The sequence below is a fragment of the Alligator mississippiensis genome, chromosome 5, assembly GCF_030867095.1.
Source record: "Alligator mississippiensis isolate rAllMis1 chromosome 5, rAllMis1, whole genome shotgun sequence".
Classification (NCBI taxonomy): Eukaryota; Metazoa; Chordata; order Crocodylia; family Alligatoridae; genus Alligator; species Alligator mississippiensis.
The window spans coordinates 83,009,627-83,032,227 of record NC_081828.1 but is presented as its reverse complement, the minus strand read 5'-3'; the positions used below and the strand labels follow the sequence as shown (position 1 = coordinate 83,032,227).

The window sequence follows — 22,601 nt, the reverse complement described above, 5'->3', positions numbered from 1 at the left end:
TACAGGTCTGAGAACAGGGATGCCACTGGTCACCATGTGCCATGTTGATTCAGTTCCATCAACTATCACTCTCTAGGTCTGTCCATGGAGCCAGTTCCCCAGCCGTCGGACTGTAAGGTTGTTGAGGCCCCAGTTTTACCATGAGGGTATCATGGGACACCATGTCAAAGGCTTTCGTGAAGTCCAAATAGATGATATCTACCTCTTCTCCTTTGTCCAGGTGATGTCACCTGGTCATAGAAGGAAATAAGATTGATCAGTTAAGACCTACCTGCAACAAAGCCATGTTGGCTATCTTTCAGAGTGTTGCCTTCAGCTGGCCCAGATAGAATGGTCTTCCACCAGCCCAAGGGAATCATCCTTCCTGGATATCCAGCTTCTCAAGGTGTTCCCTCACAAGATGTATGTCAGTGATTGGTATGTGTTCACCCTTTTCCTGGTGATCCTCCATCTTGTCGGGAAGGATGATTCCCTTGGACTGGTGGAAGACCGATGCAAAGTAACTGTTAAGTGACCCCCAGCTGAGCCAAGTGCCGAGCCTGGCTCCCATCCCCTGCGAGGGGTGCTGGGCTCAGCACTCGGCAGCACTGCTTGGAGCAGATAGGGCTGGGCTCGGTGCTTGGCTGGTGCAGCCCAGGCAGCGCTGCTTGCAGGGAATGGGGCTGCACTAGCTGAGCATCAAGCTTGTCCGCATCCACTGTCCCCATCCCCTGGGAGTGGCACCAAGCCTGGCCTCATCCTCTGAGCAGTGCTGCTGAGTGCTGAGCCCAACTGCACTGACCGAGCGCCGAGCCCGATGCCACTCGCAGGGAACAGGACTGAGCTCCACTCACAGCAGACAAAGCCAGGCTCAGCACTTGGCTGGTATGGCCCCAATCACCTGTGAGTGGCACCAGGCTCAGCACTCAGCTGGCATGACCCAGGCAGCGCTGCTTGCAAGGGATGGGGCCGCAACATCTAAGCACCAAGCCTGGCCCATCCCTTGTGAGTGGCGCTGCAGCACATATCCACCCTGGGTACCCGGCCTGCAGTGAGGGTGCTTGCAGGGGACGGGGCTGGGCTTGGTGCTTGGCGCTCAAGCCTGGTGACGCTCTCAGCGGACAGTGATATGGTGTATAAGTCAAGGTTGAATTTTAGGAGTTTAAAAATTGGGCTTCAAAACTCAACTTATGCACTGTGAAATATGGTAGCTTCTCATCCAAATTAAGGATGGTTACTTTTGGCTCATTTTAGACCTACAAAAACTTAATTCATCAGAAAGTTCAAATGTCATATATCGGTGTAGGAGACCATTGGTGGTCGTCGTCTTAACTACACAAGGCTGGTTTGGAGTCTTTGACTTTAAAGCCACTGATTTCTTCACCAAATAGTCACTGAACCAGTAAGAAGTGATGAATCTTAGTCCCCTGGCAGATGTTAAATTTATGATAGGATTAATAATACCCTGCATACATTCAGCCAATTTACTTTGCTATAAAATGGCAGACCAGCTACAAAGATGTTCCACAAGTGCTATATGCTGGCAAGTACAAAGCCCAGGATCACAATCCCAGTTCTCCATTCCTAACATCCCTGTGTGACTTTAATCATTCTGTCAGATATGGGGGGGAGCAGGATTGCAAAAAATTAATTGTCCACAAAATCCCCAAAATTGAGTGACCTGTGGTAGGGCAAGTGGGACACCTGCCTCAGGTGCTGACTGAGAGGGCACCAGAATCCTGCCCCCCCCCCTACCCCCGGGAGTCTTTGCCAGGGCAGGGGCTGTCCCGGCCTGGCCACAGAAGCTAGTCAATGCAGCACTACACCAAACAGTATGTCTTAGAGGCAGGGGGGTGAGTGGAACAAGCTGAATAGTTTATCTCCCTCCCTTCCCCCTCCAGGGAGCCTTTGCCAGAGCAGGCACAGCCCTGTGCCTATTATGTATGTACGGGGGGATAGAAAGATGCTAATGAGGCACCAGGGTCAGATGCTAATGAGACACCTGGAGCCTGGCCATGGGGTTGCTGCCACTGGAACTGAGCTGATGCTCCTACAGCAGCAGTACCCTGGGAAGATGAGCCTTGTCTTGCTGTCCCTTCTTCGTTAGATGCAACTAGGAGAACAGGGAAAGATCAAGTGAGGCATTTATACAGAGAGGATGGGTCAAGATTTATCTGAATATGGCCAAACACTGAATTAAGAGGTTGCCTCCATTTTTGGAAAGGTCAGTGATGTTGGACATGGAGGCAAGGACAGAATTGCTAATAGGAATGTGACTGTGAAAATGGAAATTACTTTACTGATATTAGGAGCAGACTAAGGGCTACAGGTCCAGTAGCAATAAATTTGTTGAGTTTATGTGGTACTGTTTGACTAGCATTATTAGCAGTACCTGTTTTAAAGAATAGGGGGGGAAGAAATTTGGGCAATGGCAGGCCCTTTAATCTGATTTCAGTAGCATGGCAATTTATTTGTTTTATAAAGATACAAAGGTTAATAGGAAATGTGATAAATGCAGGATGTTTTTACCAAAGATAGATTGTGACAGACTTGCTTGGTGATTTTTTGAAGGAAGGGAAATGCAGTAGATCTAATCAGTTTGGATTTTACTAAACCAGGCTTGTCCAACATGCGGCCCTCCAAGCTGTTTTCTGAGGTGCTGTGATGGGAAACGAAAGTAAACACTGTACTTCCGTTTGGGGGGGTGGGGGTGGCGTGTGATGTGATACCGCTTCCTGTGAGGTCTTTGAATATGGCTCGCCAGCCCACTGGGTGATAAAGTTCATGACCCGGCCCCACATCCAAAAAGGTTGGACACCCCTGTACTAAAACATTTGGTTAAGGTGCCACAAGGAGAATATCAGTTAAACTGGAAAAAAATGGGACCTGATACAAAAACTGTAGGTAAACAACTGACTAAAGGAGGGACCGTAGTGACTTGGGTGGAAAAGGAAACTCAGGCTAGAAGGAGGTAACTAGTTCTTCAGCAGCTGCTCTGATTAAATTACTGTCATTAAGGAACTTGGCACAAAAAATAGTATTCCTCAGTATAGGGCAGGATCAGAATATAGTATCTGGAAAGAACTGAGGAGAGGGTTATCTGAACTGATGAAGATCTTGAGGAATGGAGATGGGATGAAGTTAATAGCATAAAGCACTTAGGCAGGGATGGACTTAAGGACTAATAATGTGAACTTCTGATTTAAACTGGGTGCTTGTGAATTGGAATCAACATAAGAGTAGAAAGATCTTGGATGTATTGCATCAGTGGGCCCAACCTTTTTGGCAGGAGTACCACATGTTAACTGAGCACGTTCCTTGAATGCCACTCTTACTCCTTTCCTCTACTGGATATGCTGCTCTGTTTTTTTGCTTCCTCCTCTGCTTTCTGTTCACTGGCTTATTTGTAACAGTGATGTGTTTTCCCCTCCCCAGTTGACAGGCTGCCATGGTACTTGTGGCATGCATGCCACAGGTTGTCCATCCCCTTATCAGCTGAACACAGGATGGCAGTGGGACATAGCTGGGGACAGGGCAAATATAATCCTAGGATATATTGGCTAAGGCAGGGGCAGGCAATTATTTTGGGTGGAGGGCCACTTACTGAGTTTGGTAAGCCATCGAGGGCTGCATGACAAGCAGCCAGGGGCAGATAAATATTCATTTTCTAAATTTTTTAGGGACCCTGTGGGCCAGAGAGAATGGACTGGCGGGCTGTATCTGGCCCTCGGGCTGCATTTTGCCCACCCCTGAGCTAAGGTATTCCAGCTGAAACAGGGAAGTATTAATGCCAGCATATAAATCCTGAATAAGACCTCCTTGGGAATACTGCATATAGTTCTGGTCACCCATGTTCAAAAAGTATTAATTCAGAAAATAGAAGATGCAGAAGGGAAATTAAAAAGAACAAAATGAAGTTTGAGGGGCAATATGACTGCTGTCTCTAAATACATTATTAAGGTAAACAGCAGAAGGGGAGAGCTACTTAAACTAAAGAACAGTGCTTTTACAAGGACAAATTGATATAAAATTACTAGTAATAAATATATGCTGGAAATTAGGGATAACATTCTAACCATTGAAGGAATGAGGTTCCAGTAGGATTAGTGGAGTCAAAAAACCTAAAAAGCTTTAAGAGGAAGCTTAAAAAGCATGTTTGTTTATGACAGCTGGGGAGCGGACTTAATGACCTGGAGGTTCCTTCTAGGATGGCCGGCATTTCTATGATTTAAGGCAGTGTAGTGTTCAACCTTTTGGCCCCGCAGGCCAAATAAGTGGTGTGGGCTGGTTCATGGCCTGGATTTGACTCTGTGCTTCAGGATTAGGCCCACATTCCTGGATCTAGACTGTGCTGCCTCTGCATGCTGGGAATGGAGCCCTGAGAACCTGTGCTGCCGCTGCCCAGTTCTGCTTGCTTGGATTGGGGCTGCAGGAACCCATGGCACCCTTTCCCAGCCCCCTGTGCAGGGTTTGGGCTCGGGTCTGTGCCATCTCTGCCGGGCTCCATGCACAGGGATTGGGGCCCTGAGACCCCACAACCTCTCTGCCTGATGCTGCATGCCAGGAATTGGGCCTCATGCAACCTTGTGTGCTGAATCAAGCATGCAAGGCCACAGTCCATAGGCAGGATAAGGCAGTGGCCTGTAGGCTGGGGATTGAGCACCCCTGATTTAGGGCATATATATTTTCATATCTCGTTTAGACATTCATATAACAAATATGCATGTTTCTTCATACAAGTGGACCACTTCCAGTACACAGTTCTCCTTTTTGAACTCTTGAATGCACATTAAGTTTTTTTTTTTTTTTTTAACATGCCTGTCTGCAGCAGCAGCCCACTGAAGATGGCAGGGTCCATTTTCTCCCCCCAGTTAGATAATTTGCTCATCAGAGCATCCTCGCATGAGGACTGCTCCATAGGTGTTGTCTGGATATGTTCCCTAATCAAAAAACAGACTCACACTGGAAAAAATTGCTTATAGCCTCTTGTGCTATCAAACTAATTTATCTGTGCCATGCTGGATTCTTAGGCTGAGCCAGCCTTCTCTTGAAAAAAAATTATGAAAATCCTTACAGCAGTAAAGAAATTTCATGGAAGCCTTGTCAGACAGATCTGCAAACTGATAGAACTCATGCCTTCATTCACTTAAATAATCCTGCATGCTTGTCTCAAGTTAAGAATACTTCACCATTGTCTAGCAAAGAACTACCTGCCAAACTTGGACAGCTGTCCAGTTGTCCAAGCTGACAACTTCTATAAAGGTATTTTTATCCCTTTGGTGGTAGAGTCAGTGATAGAGTGTATTGAAGGGAATAATGTTCATTTCACTATCTTAGTCAGTCACACCCAGTATAGAAAACTCCAGATTTGGGATGGGCAGTTTACATCAGGAATCTTAACCATCCATCATTATTGGAAAACCTGGGAAAAGAATCTGCCAGTCAGCATACAAAAATGAAAATAGACAATTTGGCCATAGTCCTTTTTTTCCCCTCTTCTGCAAGGCGAAGTCATCCACAGCATCAGGCAACAGTTGCAACGTTCTTTGAGTGAATGAGGAGAAACCAACTCTAGTCAGCTGTACAAAGTGGTGGCATTGTTCAACTTGTGTATTCAACACCCTATATATCCCATAACCATACATCTTTTAAACAAACACAGTGAACCTGTCAGGCAGAAACAGGAGACTTCAGTAGTAGATGAGAGAGATTCTTCCTGAAAATCAGGAATGTTCACAATTTGAAATGACTGTTTTATTTGAGAACAAGAGCAGACAACAAGGCAGATCAGATTTTTTTTATGACACCCACCATTTCATCTTATTCCAAGATTCAAAAGAAAAATAACATAAAACAAGAATGGATGAAACAGCGGTAACTTTCAGATCTTAAGATTCACAACAGTGGACCTGTTGTTCTCTCCTGGTTACCACAGATCCAAGAGAATGACCATTTTACAATCTATGTTTTCAATCTGTAATTGACAGTGTTAGCCTTGGGTATTAGATGATCCTTAAAAGGCCTGCTGTCTTGAAATTCAGCCCTAATTTAGTTTCTAGACAAATCAAGTCATTTTTTTTCTATTTCCAATAAGATATTTGTTTAATCTGGGCTAGTAATAAACAAACATGCTTTTACGTCTTAGTTATTAGGCCTGTATTGTTCATAAAGCAGTAGTTCTGAATTAAATGAGAAGACAATATTCACATGGGACAATCAAGAAATAAATTAAGCTATAAGACGGGGGTTAGCAACGTTTTTGGTCAGTGTCAAAAACACCTACAACCTTGACTTGTTAGATGTTGGCGTGCCGGGGTGGATGACGGGGAAACCATGTTAGGCCCAATTCTTGTGGCAGCACAGCCTGGGCCCCTTTCCCCAACGTATGAGTGGCAAGCAAAGTGCCTTCACATGCTGCTCTCTGGCACGTGTTTGGGGTTTGCCTACCCCGCTATAAGACAATTTTTTTTCCCCCCCAGCTGGCCTTTGGTCACATTCCACAGGAACAGAGGTGGCTTCCATGGCATGCTTCCAGCATATGCAGGTTTTAAAAGTACCTGGAAGTACAATCTGGAGTGCTTATTATGCCTTTTTTTTTTTTTTTCCAAAGGACTGCTCACTAGATCTGGCATTTTGGTTGTATGCTCATTTTGACAGTGTTACTTACTCAAGTGGGGCTCCAATTAAATATCTAGATACAATCCTTGCATATGAATTTTGTAGTTTATGGATCTTCAGATACTAGAGAAGAGTTTCTTAAACAACTTACATGACTTTTAAATCTCATGTCTAGGACTGAAATTCAAGAATGAGTGTTTCAATGAATTGAACATCTTATTGTGGTCTTAGTTGATGAATTGTATTAGTGGTCAACAATTCTTTTAGAATGAACCAGTTCAAGTCAGTGATGGGCAGGTGCTAGGGTCTAGCTGCTGCATCTCCTTTCCCCCCATGACATCATAGGGAGAGTGCCCATTACCATTGCTTTTTCCTATGGTTATAGTATGTATTATATTATTTGAGGGCAAAAGCATATTGATCAACCAAAGGGAAAAAATTAAAAACAAAACAAAACTGCCCCTAAGACATGAGTTAGGAAAGAAATACACTGATTTAATGGATAAGTTAATAGCTGCATCTAGTAAATTGAAGCTTGGAGATTAAAGTGAAAGTCTACTCTTAAGAGACATTGTGATGTTCACTGAGCTGTTTTCCATATCATATGTTACTTGTTTAAAGATGTCTTTTCTAAGCATCAGTCCTTTAAATGCAACTCAGATGAGATGATACCATTATGCTCAAAGCTGCCCCCTCAAGGATAATAGTGGTGCACATATATAGTATTTTATAGTTTACCAGCAATGAAGTAGTGAAGGGTACTTTCTAATTTGGCAGTGAGGGTAAGTACAGGCTGCAGCAGTGAGGCAAGAGAACAGCCCCTGGCACAGAGCAGGGAGGACTGAGGTGGCAGCCTTCTGGATGTTGCACAGGGGATACTGTGCAGAATATGCAATAGAGAAATAAATGCACAGTGAAGTGTGGAGAAAGTGTCCCTGCTGCTGCATGTTTCCAATCCCCATTAGATCTTATCTCTTTGTGGGCTGGATCTGGTCCATGGTCCATAGGTACCAACTTCTGATGTAGAGTATAGCAGCAGTTAGAAGGCAAGTAAAATAGGTAAGGAACTAAAGGAAAACCACACATTAAGAAACTGAAGTCTGCTCCCTTTTTCTAAAGAGTGGACAGTTTCCCCCCTCCTCCCCTGTGTCCTTTAAATGTCTGAGATTTAAAAACTGAGAAAACTAGTAAAGGAGTGTAACAGGGAGCCAAAGGCTCCTGTTACTTAAGGGTGAAGGAGCAGCAGAGAGAACCTCAGGTGAGGAAAGCTGCTCATAATGAGCTGTCAGAGATCAGGTATCCAGGGAGTTACCTGATGCAAGCACTTACCACAGAACTAGCTGTGCTGCAGTAGCCATGGGCTAGATAGGCCTAGGAGCCTAAGCATGCTCAGTAAGTATACTGCCCAGGACAGAGCAAAGACAAGGCCAGATTAGGCAGTCAAGGGCTAGAACCTAGAAGACAGGTCAGGTACAGTGGGCATCGGCTAAGGGAACCAGTGAGAGAAAAGGGACCAAGGCTGGGAAGGCTGAGACTAACAAAGGTATAGAACAGGGATTAGCAAAATATGGCTTGCGGGCCGGGTCTGGCCCACCAACTGTCTGGATCCAGCACATGGCTGCCCCTGCATTGCTCAACATGGAGCTGAGCCCCACCTGCTCCCAGTGGGACAGTCCATGCAGCTTCTGGTGGGGTTATTCCCAGTGCAGCTGCTGGCCAGATGTCCCTCTGTTTCCCTCACCTTTAGCGGCAGCAGCCAGGCTGAAACTCTCCCTCCCTGCCCCCCCCCAGAATGGCACAGCAGGGGGCAGGAGTGGGAGGAGAGCAGGCTGCTGGAGACAAGGGGAGCACTACAGCACCTGGATGGCTTCAGACACACAGGGAACAGCCCACTGGACACTGTGGGCTGGCAGGGCTGTTCTGCTCCCCCTTGCCTCCAGCTGCAGCTCCTACACTGTGCTGCTTCAGGCAGGGAGGCTGGAGGGAAGCTTCAGCTGGATGCTCCTGCCCAGCACATGGAGCTCTCTGGCTCCAGCTCCTGGCTGTATTCTCTCATCTCCGCCTGCCTGCAGGGGCTTCTCATAATGTCTGGCGGGCAGAGTGGATGAAAGGTGGCTGGGAGCTAGAGCTGGCAAGAACAGCTGGAGGTGAGGGAAGCATAATAACCCTGCTGGTTCCAGCTAGCATGCAGCTTCTGGTGCAGCTGCAGCCGGCTGGGTACTGCTCTGTTCCCCTTGCTTCCTGGTGACAATGTGAGCCCGGCCAGCTGCAGCCCTTCTGGGAACAGCTCCTCCAGAAGCTGCAAGTTGCCCAGGGTACCTGGGCTGAGGCTGGGGCTAGGGCCAGGCCCAACAGGTGTGGGTGGAAGCACAGCACTGGCTGCCCTGGGTGGGACTTGTCCCCACATGGAACGCTGCAGGACAGCCGCTGACTGAGCAAGCAGTGTTGTATGCAGCCCCCCCCCCCCCCCCCATGCCCCTTCCACACTCCCATACACTCCCTGCCTCCCCCTCCCTCCTCTCATCTGTGGATGGCTCCCAGGCAGCCCCCCCATACTAATACACACACCCCTATACAACCCATGCCAGCCCCTTTTTCTCCCCCCAGGGCAGGGTGTGCAGGGAGTGGGACAGGTGTGATCCACTCCTGAACACTGCTTCCCACCAACCCAAAGCCTCATAGAGAGTTTTAATGCACTGTCATGGGCCAGGTCACACCCTTCCTCCTGTATCTGCCCCCCCCCCAACAACTTGCCAAAACTCCCTATGTGGGCCTTAGGCCGAAATAATTGCCCACCCCTGGTATTGAGGCCTGAGATGGCCTGCTATTGGATTGGAACCAAGTGCCCAATGAAGTCATTAATTGGTAACACCTGCAAGGCCTGGATATGGCTGTAGCTGCGGTTGGAGGCTGTGATTTGCCGTTAAGGCAGTGTTGGGCAAAATGTGGCCCAGGGGCCAGATGCAGCCCGCCAGGCCATTCTATCTGGCCTGCAGGGCCCCTAAAATATTTAGAAAATTAATATTAATCTGCCCTGAGCTGCCTGTCATGCGGCCCTCAATGGCTTGCCAACTCAGTAAGCGGCCCTCTGCCCAGAATAATTGCCTATCCCTGCTTTAAGGCTAACATGAGCCCTGGGAGAACTAGCTAGCATCTAGAGGAACTGGGGCTTGCTCTAGTACCCATTAAGCAGCCTCCCTTCCAATTAAACAATTATATCAAGGTGTGGTGAGAGAGTGAGAATGGGCAGACAAGTTGGAGCTAGAGCAGGGTAAGGATTGGATGGCCGTTAAGGGCTGTTCCAGCCACCCCTGGAGCCCAAATCAGGTTACAAGGTGGGACTAAATTTGACGAGAGTCACAGTGGGGTTAGAGAGTCCTATCTAAGGGTGGGGCCCAATGATCTGTAAGGTCCCTTCCAGCCCCTAACGTCTGTGAAACTATGAATAGTGAATGTCTGATCTCTGATATGTTAAAGGCTGTGAAAGGATACTAAATAGTTCAGGGCTGGGCAAAATATGGTCTGTGAGCCGGATCCAGGCCACCAAGGGATTTTGTCGGGCCTGCACCAGGTCCTTCAGGCCTGCCTGGCCCAGATATATAGGTGGTGGCCTGGCTCTTGGTACATGTGGCCAGTTCTGTTGCCCCCAGGGTGCATGGCAGGGTAGCGCAGTGGCCAGACTTCACTTCACAGCAGCTTACTCTAACCTGCTGCTGCTGCCTGTGTCTCTGCCAATGGACCGAGCCCCGTTGCCCAGGTAACCCGGCCCATTTGTCCCACGCCTACTGCCAGGGGCACCAGCTGGAGTGAGCAGGTGGAGTCTTCATGGAGACTGGCCCAGGACCCCTGCAGGCAGGGTGCACTCAGCCAGATGGATGAGATGAGGCTGTGGAATGGAGTCCAGGAGCAGGACGGGTGTGGACTGGGGCCAGGGTTGGGATCGTGGGGCAGTGACAGCATGGGACCACAGCTCAGGCCAGAGCCACAATCTGCTCCCTACATGTCCCTGCACACAGAACTGGCACGCACTGCAGGGATTTGCAGGGAATGGATCACAGCTCTGCCACAGACCCTGGCTCTGCCCTTTCACTGCCCCATGAGCCCAGCCTAGCTTTGGCCCTGCCTGCCTGTTCCACTCCCAGACACTGCTCCCTGCCCACTCATGCCCTCATCCCAGTTGCCTAGCTGAGCGCACCCTGCCCACAGGGGTTCTGAGCCAGTCTTTATGGAGACCCCACCTGCCTGGTCTGCCTAGTGCCCCAGGCAGTGGTGTGGGGTGGATGGGTGCTGGGGTCAAATAGGATCAATGTGACCCCCCCTTTCCCTACTGCACTGGGTCAGGTCATCAGCACCCCCCCAGCCCACAACAGCTCACCAAAACACTTTTAAGTGGCTCTCCAGCCCAAATAATTGCCCATCCTTGCAATAGATACTTCCTTGCCACCATGCAGTCAGTTGGTACAATTTATTTCTGAAAAAGTTGTCAAGCTGCTTGCTGCAGAAACTGTGGAAGCCAAGAAAGACACAGCAGTTTAGTGATCATCTATATTCAAAAATCTCTAATGTGACTAAAACCGTATAAATTGATACTCAGTTTTAGAGTATTATAATTCAATATATTTAATATAAGGATAAATTGTGTTTAAGAACATTTATATCTAAAATGAAGGCATTTTCCAACTTTCCTTTTCTTTCCCTTCCTTTAGAAATCGAAGTAAAATTTTATCTCGTTGGCTGGCTGGCCTTCCTCTCCAGCTCGTTCTGCTAGGCTCAAGAAACCCTGAGCTTTCAAACCAGCTGATTGATACCATTCATTCTGCTGCATCTCGTTCAAAGAAAGAGTTGCTTCAGAGTTTACAAGCCATTGCTTCTCGAATTTATGGTAAGACTTTTGTACGTTTATACTACAACTTAACGGACTTTTCTCTGTTACTTAAAAGTGACAGTTATGGTCCAGAGCAGTGGTTTCCAAACTGGTACACGTACCACCAGTGGTATGCAGACAACCTGGAAGTGGTATGTGGAAGGCTTTGGGGAGGGGCTGCACACACCCAGAGCCCAGCAGCAGCCTGTTGCACACAGCCTGCTGCACATGGCCAAGAACACATTACCTAGTAGGTAAGTGTGTTAGGGAGAAGTAGGGGGGAGGGGCCGATTAAGGCCTCCATGGTGAAGGAGGTAGGGGGACAGAGACAGGCTGGGGGTGAATGGGCCCCTGGGATGGGTGGCGTGACGGTCAGAGCCCAGGTGGCTGTCCCAGGGTTGTGGGGGACTTCCTGCCATTGCATGCATCCTGGGGCAGGCATGGGAGGGCACATGCCCCCTGGATCTGTGTGGGGCAAAGGTAGGTTGCTGCTGCATGATGGGCTCTGTACCATGCTGCCACTAGCTCGGGAGCCGTGTGCGACACTGTGTGCTTCCCATGCACTGGCTGCACTGCGTCCTCTGCCCGCCTGGTGGCAGCAGGTGCATGGCACGCTGTGCAGCTCCAGGGGTACAGAGTGCAGCAGCAGCCCACTGCTACCCAGGGCCTTTCTCCCTTCAGGCTGGCTTGCCCTGTCCCCACAGCAGGACTGGCACAAAGGCAGTTTAGGCCTTTTCAGGCATGCGGGGGGGGAGGGGCTCCCCCTGCTGTGCACACCCCAGGGCAGGCATGGAGTGCACGTGCCCCTGTATCTGTGTGCAGGGGGAGGCGGGCTGTGCGCTGGGCTCAGCACCACATGGTGCTGCCTCCAGATCTGCATGGGACATGGGAACCTCCAGAGGTAGTGTGGCGTGGGGGCATTCCTGCCGCTGTACTCACCCTTAGGGAGGCGTGGAGGGGGCCCATGCCTGCCCTGTTGCATGCACAGCCCCTCTCCTGCTGCTGCTGCATGTGTGTACCGCATACTGGCAGAGTGCCTTGGCCTGCCCAGTGGCAGGCACATGGCGTCCTGCCCAGGGAGTTTCTGCTGCTCCCGGCACACACAGGCCAAGCAGGGAGCTTCCCTGAGCCTCAGGCTTCACGTCCTGCTCTGGCCAGGCGGCCTTCTCCCATGGGCAGGACAGCTGCACCTCACCCCTACAGAGCTGCCTGGGCTGGGCCTCACCCCCCGTGCCACTGAGCACCCCCACTGCAGCCCGAGCCTGCGGAGTCCTAGGGCAGCCCCCGCCGTCCTCCGGCTGCCGTCTTCCAGAGGGCCCTGCTGGGCCAGCCTGCCTGTAGCACCTCTCCCACGTCTGCTTTCCCTGCGCCTCCCTCCCTCTCTGTCTTCCCCGTCATCACAACATACTTAACAAAAAAGAATACACAAGAATAATGGTAGTATATGAAGTTTTATTTATTGTCACCAGGTTTAGAATGTTTAGAGAACCTGGTATTTACTGTAACAAAGAAAAAAAGGGCAACATTTTTTATTATTATTATTATTATTAACTATATTAATATGCAGTGTGTCCTGCCATGTACCCTTTGCCCCAGTTTTGTTTTTCTGGTGTGCCCGCACTCTGGCACCTTGCAGGGTTTTTTTCAGTACTTGATTTACATTGTGGTTTTTTTGGCACTCTGGCCAAAAATGGTGCCAACCCCTGGTTTACACTCTTTTTTCCAATTTACAATTGTTTTATATGGCTACTGTAACTGATAAAACAATGTTTTATGATTACTAAATGTTTTAATACCTAGTTTGTTACCTACGTATATGAAAAAATGGCTGGTGGTACTTAAGGCTGTATCATTTCAAATTGGTGGTACTCAGTTTATCATAGTTTGGGAACTGCTGGTCCAAAGAATAAAAATTACTGATATCTTTTGGTGAAGGGTAGATACGCAGACTAAGTGATGGTGTCTTGTTCCCTTGGAGATTTACAAGTAGAATTACAGCTGTAGCAGTTTTATTTGTGAAAAATAACATAAACACCTTTTTTTTTAAGTTGTACAGAAGCCAGACTTAAGTCTGTTAGAAACTTGATCTTTGTGTAAGCCTTGACCTGGGAGCATTTCCTTTATTTTGTGTTTCCATAAACTGAGCAGTAGTTTAATGCTTTTAATGGGTGTTATTCACTTAGTGCTAACTAAATCACTGTGGCTGTAGGGGGCATTGCATATCGTCTTTTGGATGAAACTCTTGTAAAGTGGCATTCTCTTGCTAGGAGAGAATTTCAAAATACTAGTGTTCCTTCTGTCAGTTAGATACATTATTTTATTTAAATTCTTTGGGACATGGGCTGTCTTTTTGCCAGATAATGGCATTGCTCGTAATTGAGACTATCAGTTGCTACAGTGATCAACTAGTTAATAAAAGTAGTGCTGCTATATGCTGTTGCTCCAGTCCAGAGTTGATTGACTTGCATTTGCGGATGAAAGATTCCTGATGTTCTGTAAAAGTTGATACAATGCTTTGAGGTTTATCAGGATGTAGGACACTTAAATATTTTTCAAATGGCTTTTATAATAATAGATTCTTGTATATTCTGTTCTGTGAATTTCATGCAGAAAATCTTAATAACTTGGAAAAGTAGGGATGGAATGAATTTCTGGAGGTCACCTAGTCCAAAGGGTCCTAGCTGCAGAACTAACAGGTGTTGCCAATTCTAGCAAATTTACTGCAAGTCTAACGACATTTAGTTATTTTTCCTGAAAGCACCAAGTTTCTAGAGTCAAGTGATTAGAATTTTCAGTTTTCATTAAAAAAGTGAAATTAAGCTTCAGTCAAGTGTAGCTATAATCTGCAAGATAGATTAAAAGGAACCAAACCTCACATCACTTAAATCTTTAACATCATCTTAAATGGCTCTCTTAATTTTTGGACCTGACTCAGTCTGAGAGTGTTTGTGGTGAGCAGTGCTAGAACCATGCAGAAGTATCTTAATTTTTGCTTCTTAAAATTCACTTTTCTCTGATTAGGAAGAAAACTGTATAAATGTGACTAGAATATAAACCAAAACATTGTTGTTCCCCCATGTTTGTCTTCCTTGTTTATTGAGTTTTTCTTCAAGTTTACTTGAATGGGAATTCTTGTGGATCTTGCATACCTGAACACAGTCTAGTAGGAAGTACTTACCAAAATCAAATAATTTTTCACATGGCTTTGTGACACTTAGTCAACAAAGTAAAGAAAACACTTGGAAAATGAAAAGTGCAAGATGGTTGGTTGGCTTGTTTTTTATGATTCTCTTCATCTCCCCAGTGGATTTCCTGATTACTTCTTGCCTCCTCTCCTAATTTCTCTTCTCGGACAATAACTTTGATTGTTTTCCCTTCACACTGTTAAGGTTGTCCCCTTTCATCATCCATTCACAGTAGATTGTAGAATTGAATAGGTATATGTGGTTTTTATAGTGTTGCAGGTTTGGAGGAGAGGCCAGCTAGTCAAAATTGAGAACTGGAGGAAGATTGTCTTGATTTTTCAACACCTTAAACAATGCTGAAAAAAACATTTTTGTCAGACAATATTAAATTAACCTTTTTCTGTACCTTTTTGTTGTTTAGATCCACTAGATGGCACTCTGGTTCTTCTTCCAGCTGAGTCACAGCGACGTTTAGTACAGCTTGTGTACTTCCTACCATGTCTACCAACCTGTTTACTTTCTTCTTTAAGTCGTTGCTGCATTATGGGAAGAATGTCTTCAGAACTAGCTGCCACCCTGATTGGGATATTGCATATGAGGTAAGTGTCCCATTCATTTAATATTATTTTTCCTAAAAAGAGGCCATTTTACAGTGTGTGTTTATTAACAGTGTAATGCTCATGTTACTAATGTGCACTTGTATAAGAACAGTGATCTTACATGGTATATATTGATACAGATGTCCTGTGATTTGCATACATAGAAATGGGAGTTCAGTGTGATGATCAATTATGTCTCCAGTTCTTCACTTTGAACATGTCCTTCCAGTGACTTCCTTTCTGTACCTTATTAATTAAAAAAAAAAATCCTTACTTTAAAGGTAATTTACAATTTCTTTATTCCACCACATAAAGCAGTTTCCATAATCATTTTGTCAGCACATCCTGCAAGTATATTCATGTGGTGCCTGTTGTATTGAAGCACTCTAAATCAATCTGTGTAGCCATATCCTGCCTTGCCTCAGGTTGTTTTAGATGTACCCTTACTGCTGACTATGGCAACAACAGTATAATGATAATGGCTAGGAATGTGGTTTATGTATAAATTAACCACTTACTACTAATTTCTTCTTACCTTGAAGAATCTTGAGATCTGATATTACATTAGATGAAATCCTGGCTCAACTGAAGTCTCAGAAATTGCGAAGATTTCACCCATGATATTTAACGGCTCCTTTTTTTCTCTCTCTCTTTTAAGATTAATTTTAGGAAAGTTTACATTTTTATTTACTCTTTTCTCTTGGTTCTGATCCCTGTACAGCTGAACTCAAGATAAGTAAGCCGTTAGAGGAGGTATTGAAAAAAGTTTATAGACATAAACTCATAGACAATTAGGGTTGGAAAGGACCTTAGGCGGCCATCCAGTCCAACCGCCTGCTCAGAGCAGAACTATCCCCATCTATATAATCAAAGCCAAAGCTTTGTCTACCTGGGTCTTAACAATCTCCTAAGGATAGATATTCCACAACCTCTCTTGGTAGCCTGTTCCAGTGCACAGTTTGTTTTTTTTTAATGCTCTCTGAAACTTATTTTTTCCTGTGAGATATGTAGCACATCACATCTTCATGCATTTGTTATGTGCTACAAAGCTTTTATTGGCTTTGGCTTAGGATATCCTGCTTAGTACTCTTGGGTAATTACTGCTGAATAATGTAGATAGTGCACCAAGTTGCTAGTAACTTATATAACACCCCATCCTGTGAACCTCATGTGTAGTTTGTGGCAGATTTAAATTTAAATTCCATGGTAAAGCCTATTGGAATTCATTGGCAGCCTCAGTTAGAGGTAGTTATTGAAATAATAATGTAATGTTGAAAAATAATTCTGCCAGGACTGTTTTCCTTGTGGCATTTGTTTTGATATAAAACAAATGGTTCAGTGGTTCAGTTTTTTTTTTCCAGTGTGGCATATTTTTCTCTTACTACCTGCATAGCTACATACTTGAAATTGTTTTGGCAACAAGGTAGGGGCAGTTGGTTCTTTTGGCACCTACAAAAGTGTGGCAGGCAGCTCTTGAATTTTTGACACTCATGAAGTAGGCAAGGCTTTTGCAATGGAGTGGTAATGCATTTAATTTAACCTTCTTCCTTGTGACAGGCAGTGAGCATCTTTTTCTGGTTTAGTTTGTCATGTGTGCATCCAGTCAGAGGGTTAAGCCAAAAGAACTACATCAGTTTAACACTACTTGTCTGAATATAGTGGATATAGACAAGCCATAAGCAACTTCCTCCTAAGGGTAGGTTATGCTGTAAAGTAGGGGTGCACCAATAGAGATTTTTGGGTCAGATACTGATTAGCTGATTTTTAAGGGGGCATATCGGGCAATGCAGATTTGATTTTTCGATACTAGCCTGGCAGCATGGAGAGCTGCCTGTAGCTGGTAAGTCTGTTGTCGTGGAAGGGGAGTGGGGAGAGGGAAAGGAAGAGGTGTGGGGGGGCAGATCAAGGCCCCCATGATGATGGAGGAGTGGGGCTGGGGCAAGTAGTGCTCAGCTGGGACGGGGCCACAGCTTGCATGGTTGGGGGTGGGGGGGGGACTTTGCCAGTGCATGCTGTTTGTGCGCTTATCCGGCACTGGACCATTGGCTCCTGCAGGAGAGGCACATAGCAACAGGAGCCATGCCCCCAGCAAGCTGCTGCTCTGTCCTGCGCCCACCAGGCCCTGGCTGGGCAGCCCTGGCCCCGGCCCCAGCCACACTCCTTCCTCACTGCGGGGGCCTTGATTAGTCTGCCTACACCCTTTCCCTTGCCCCTCCCCTTCTACCACAACAGACTTACCAGCTGCAAGCAGCTCTTCAAGCTGCCAGGCTGTGCTCCTCACTGTCTACGTGCTGTGGTGCAGCTGCGTGCATGCATGGGCCATTTATTGGCCAAATTAGTGGCCTGATATGGCCAATTTTCTGATACTGATAATTTTCTTTATATTGGTGCCAATCTGATATTGGACTGATGTATTGGTGCACCTCTACTGTAAATGCTTATTGCATACCTTCTGGTAGTGGTGCTGTCCATTGTTGGAGACAGGAAATTGTTAGACAAATCATTGCTTTGATCTAGTAAGGCAATTCCCATGTTTCCATATACATTAGGAAAAAAAACTGCTGCAAACTTATTGCTGCAGTTGCTCCCTTTGGAGTCATTTCTAAAGATGCTGCTCTTGTAGATTGGAGCAAGTCATTTAGAACAGGCATAGAAAGACTGATAACAGGAGCCTTGAAAGTCTTCTTACCCCACCTAAATTAGCACTGGAATCTTTCACTATATGTTCTAAGGGACCATTTGCTGACATCAGTTTTCAGAAGAAGTTTAGTTTCCTAGTACAGAAATGGAGCTTCTACATTGTGCATGTTTTGATTCTAGTAACAAGGATTAAAAAAGTAAGTTCTCAGAACAAACAGGAAAAGCTGTGTGAGCTCATACTGTGTCACAATTCTGTATTAAAAGCTGGGCTCTGGTACTTGCTATGTAGCCACCAAGTTGTAACATATATTGGCTCTGCCGGTATGAGTCTTTATATAGATCAATACATTCACATCCCTCTGTATGTCTGTGAAGGCTGCCTTACCACTAGGTGCCACTGTTTCCCCTCTATTCAACGTCATCTTTGTGAGGCTACATTTTTATTTATTAGGGGTTTTTTTTCTGTCCGTGCCACCTGCTTATCTGTCTAGCACTTTAAATAGATCCTATTCAGCAGTGTTGTTGGCTCATTGTTATATTTGGTAATTGTTTTTCATTTGTTAAAAGGATTTTTTTTGCTAGTTATCGATACCTTATAAACCATATGTATGTGTGTGTCAGTGAGCATACATGGATAGATATTTATATCCTTGGATTAAAATTGTGTGAGATTGGAGTTAAGATTAAAAGTATACATCAGTGATTTAGGCTGTGTTACGAGCATGTTTTCATTATCCCCAAAGGATCATTACAGACACTGGAAATTCACTGTACATGTTAGACTTAAAAGAAATTTGAATATGTTAAGGAATGGAAATGCTCATAAAAGATGAGCAGACTCAACCCAATAGTGACAGTATGCATTTGTTATTAATATATATTCATTTTTGTCATCCCTGGTTAACTGAAATTGTGGGCTTTTTCTTTGTGTATGTGTGTTTTTTTTTTTGTTTTGTTTTTGTTTGTTTTTTTTTAAGAACAGGTTTTGTTCTCTCTTGCTTTTTCTTGCTTGTTTGTTTTTCTTCCCTTGGCGTCACAGGAAGTCAGTTTGCTTTTGTGAGAGATGGCTTCTCAGATTTCTAGGAGGTAGGAAAAAAAGCAATGTGAGGATCAATTGAATGGGGGCAAGGGTCATTTTTGTGAAGGGCAGCTGGGAGGCTCCATCCCCTTGAGAGGGATGGTAGCCTTTTTGAAAGGAAGGAATTCCTTTGGTATCTCTGAAAGTGAACATTATTCTCTGTCCCTTGATTAAGGAAAAACTTTGACTTACGAACAGAAACGAGAAAAATCACATAGGTCATAATTTTATTTTCAGAAACTATTAACTACCAAAGCTACAGGATTCAGGTCCTTGACAGTTTTGAGTAAAGAGACATCTGATCTGTGATCATTTGAGACATTTTCCTGATATGGTTGCCAGTTCCTTTAAGAATACACTTTAAAATTAACTTAAATGTATAAATGAATGGAATTGCTTTTAAATTCTCACATAATCTATTCCGTACTCATTAACAAGTAGCTGCTGTAAGGTGGGGAAGATGTCCAGTATTCTCCACACATATCAACGTAGTTTAGTCCATGCTTTAAGTTAAGATTTCAAATCAGTCTTAACTATTGATCTGTAAGAGATGCATTGAAAGTATGCATGTAGATAGGTGAGGAGAAATAGTCTGTGATGGGAAAAATATGTTAGGAGAACCATTGTTTATCTATTACAGATCAGAGTGGTTAATAGCAGCGGCTACAATAACTAGAGTTGGAACATACATTGTGTTATAATGTTGTTGTGCTAAGGTGTCCTTGCCTGTAAAATGAGGTGTTGCTGTTTCCAATTCACACAAGTTCTTTTGAGGATTTAGTGAATTAATACTTGGAATTTTTTTGTCGCTTATTCATGCTTAGCGACGGGTAGGGTGGCCATGGGTGCACCCCCAGAATACAGGACATTCCCTTGGGGGGGGGGGCACCATCCCCCTCGGCCAATCAGTGGTGAGGGGTGGGGCCACTGCATTGCCAGTCAGCAGTGAGGGCTGGGCCAAGGGGTGAGGCCACCACAAAAAGGCCACCTTCCTCCCTCCTACCCTGGCTGGCTCCGAACCTTGCTCTTCCTGATTGTATACTGCCTTACCTCTAGGCACAACCAATAGAAACATAAGGACAAATGATTGACATCTGTATTCCTACCAGTGAACTGAAAAAAAAAAAATTTTGCAGTCTGTTTCCCATTTAGAAATGGGCAGGGGTCAGAGAGTTTAAAAACAGGATGGTCCAGTGAGTATAAGATGGGACCAATGGCCGCAAGTCACTTTGTACGTGGTTACTTTGAATTCAGATACCGTGAGAATATGCAGTGTTTTCTGCTCTTGGTTTTCCGATCCGATGTAGGTCTTAACATGCTATCAGCCAAAATGTGTATTATAAACTGCACTGGATGTGCAGCATGGCAGTATTCATATTTCTGTTTAGACCTTCATGTTTTCATTTTCTGGCTCATCCTGACTATCTGCTCAAATTTAGTAACAAATATACTTGTTTTGACCCACTGTAGTTTGTTTTTAAGGAGATGAATGTCTGATGTGACTTACTCTTTTATAAGAAACAATTTATCCCATTCTTATCTGTCGTAGAGCACTTAGGTGCCCTGCTCCTAGGAAGGGAGAAAACTGCTAGGGAAAGAGCCCTACTAGTGAGTGACGAGCCCAGCTGCCAGTTGCCAGGGCAACCAGAGGAGGTCAGCTGACCAGAAGGGGCAGGGCCTAGCTCCCATATAAAGCCCAGGGGCTGAGGCTAGGCTAGCAGTTCCCTACCAGCAACCGGGGGGAATGAGCTCTCCTGGAGCAAAGCTGAGAGGAGAGGCCTGACTGCAAGTACAGCCCGATCCGGGTAAAGGATGGAGTATCCCTGGGGTGTTTGGAGTAACGTGGTTATAGCCGGGCGGCTTCAGTTTGTTATAGCCGAGGGGCTTGCGTTTTGTTTACTGTTTAATACCGGTGGTTTGAGTGAGACTACTAGGGGTTGGAGGAGGCCTCATAGGGGACTCACAGCAGTGTGGGGACCCTAGCGCCAGTGAGGGCACAGCATTTGGGGTGCACTGACCCAAGCCCCAGAGAGGGGACACTGATGAGAAGCCCCTAGAGAAGGGGGCAGCATTGACGAGCACCAGAGAGGGCGCTGAGCGAAACCAGGGCCGCAGAGAGCCTGAGCGCTAGAGAGGGCACAAGGCAAGACCAGGGCCACACAGGGCCCAGAGAGGAAAAGGGCCAGATTATAACAAGGCCCAGACCGAACAACGGCAATTCCAGATACGAGGCTTGGGGTGTGGTAAAGGGGAGGTTGGAGCCACGCATAGCCCATAAGGCTAGGATGACCCCAAAGCATCCATTGCAGAGCAGGACCTACAAGGAGGTCCGGGAGTCCACGGGGTCAGATATTACAACAAACTGTTTCCAAGAGGACGTAAGGCAGCTTTCCATATATTTAATCTCCATCAAAGACGTGGCGGGCTAGAAGTGAGGGTGCCCTTTGGGCCAACTTGGCACGGAAAGGGGGCCTTGGGGAGATCACGGCCATCCCACAGGACCCTGCGCCGTGACATTATCATACTCAGAGATGCAACCAATGAAACCATTAGCTTAATTACATAAATATTACTTTTTTTTTTAAGTATAAGATTTTAGCTTTGGAAATAGATTTCTGGAAATTGGTTCTTTTTGAGTAATTGACCACATACGTATTATCACCGCTCATGGGTTTGTTTTGTGTCCTGAGTTCTTGATTGGAGACTTTTTGCCTTAGCAGTACTCATAGAGCACATGCTTGCCATGCTTTTCCAGAGCTTATCCCAGAGGGGGTGGAGCAGGGATGGGCAAAATATGGCCCATGGGCTGGATCCAGCCTGCCGGGCAATTCTATTTGGCTCATGGGAACCTTCTAAAAGACCATTATTACCAGCCTGTGGCTGCCTCTCTGAGAGCCAGCAGGATTCATGGGCTTTCATATATCGTGTGCCATCAGGCTGGGCTGGGCTGACTCCATGCCAACACTTGGGCCTCCTGGCACTGCAGCCAAGAACTGTGTGGCTTCAGGCTGGGCTGGGCTTGCTCTTTGCCAGTACGTGGGGTTCTTGGCACTGCAGGCGGGAGCCACATACCATTGGGTCAGGCTGGGCTGGTTCTGTGTTTCCATGTGCAGCTCTCTGCTGGAGTACTGGGAGTCCAATGGGGAGGCACAGAGTTGTGACTCCCTGTGGCTTCTAGCACACACTACCATACCCACATCCTCCCAGGCCCTTCCCATACACCCACCCGCAACACCCCCCCCCCCCCCACAAACACCCTCCACACTCCTCTACACACAAAAGACTAAGACAAATCAGAAAAAAAAAATTGGAATAAAATTAACACACATTATAATAGACGTTTGATTTTTAGTATATGATTTGTTTTTGTTCCTATTTCAAAATGCCCCCCCCGTGCAGAGTATTTTTGGGGGGGAAGAGGAGGGACTTAAGGTTAAGGGGGTCAGGGGTTAAGGGGTGGGACTCCCAAGATGATGACCAGGGGGTGGGGTACCTGTTAAGGATAGAGGCTACCCTTGCGGTCCTTGACATCTCACCAAAAGTCGCTAAGTGGCCCTCCAGCCAAAATAATTGCCCACCCTTGGGATAGGGGATAAAGGGCAGTACACAGTAATTATTCCTTATTTCCTCCCAACCAC

The 22,601-nt window shown here is 46.0% G+C and overlaps 1 protein-coding gene across 3 annotated transcripts in view; it reads left to right on the top strand.

Moving 5' to 3' along the window:
- Positions 1–22,601, top strand: part of TEX10 (testis expressed 10) — a 126,115-nt gene that overhangs the window by 39,407 nt on the left and 64,107 nt on the right. For all 3 annotated transcript variants that reach the window (XM_014603036.3, XM_006260385.4, XM_059728551.1), the window contains 2 exons: positions 11,304–11,479; positions 15,068–15,245. In XM_014603036.3, coding sequence (XP_014458522.1) covers positions 11,304–11,479; positions 15,068–15,245 — 354 coding nt within the window. The remainder of the gene's footprint in view (positions 1–11,303; positions 11,480–15,067; positions 15,246–22,601) is intronic.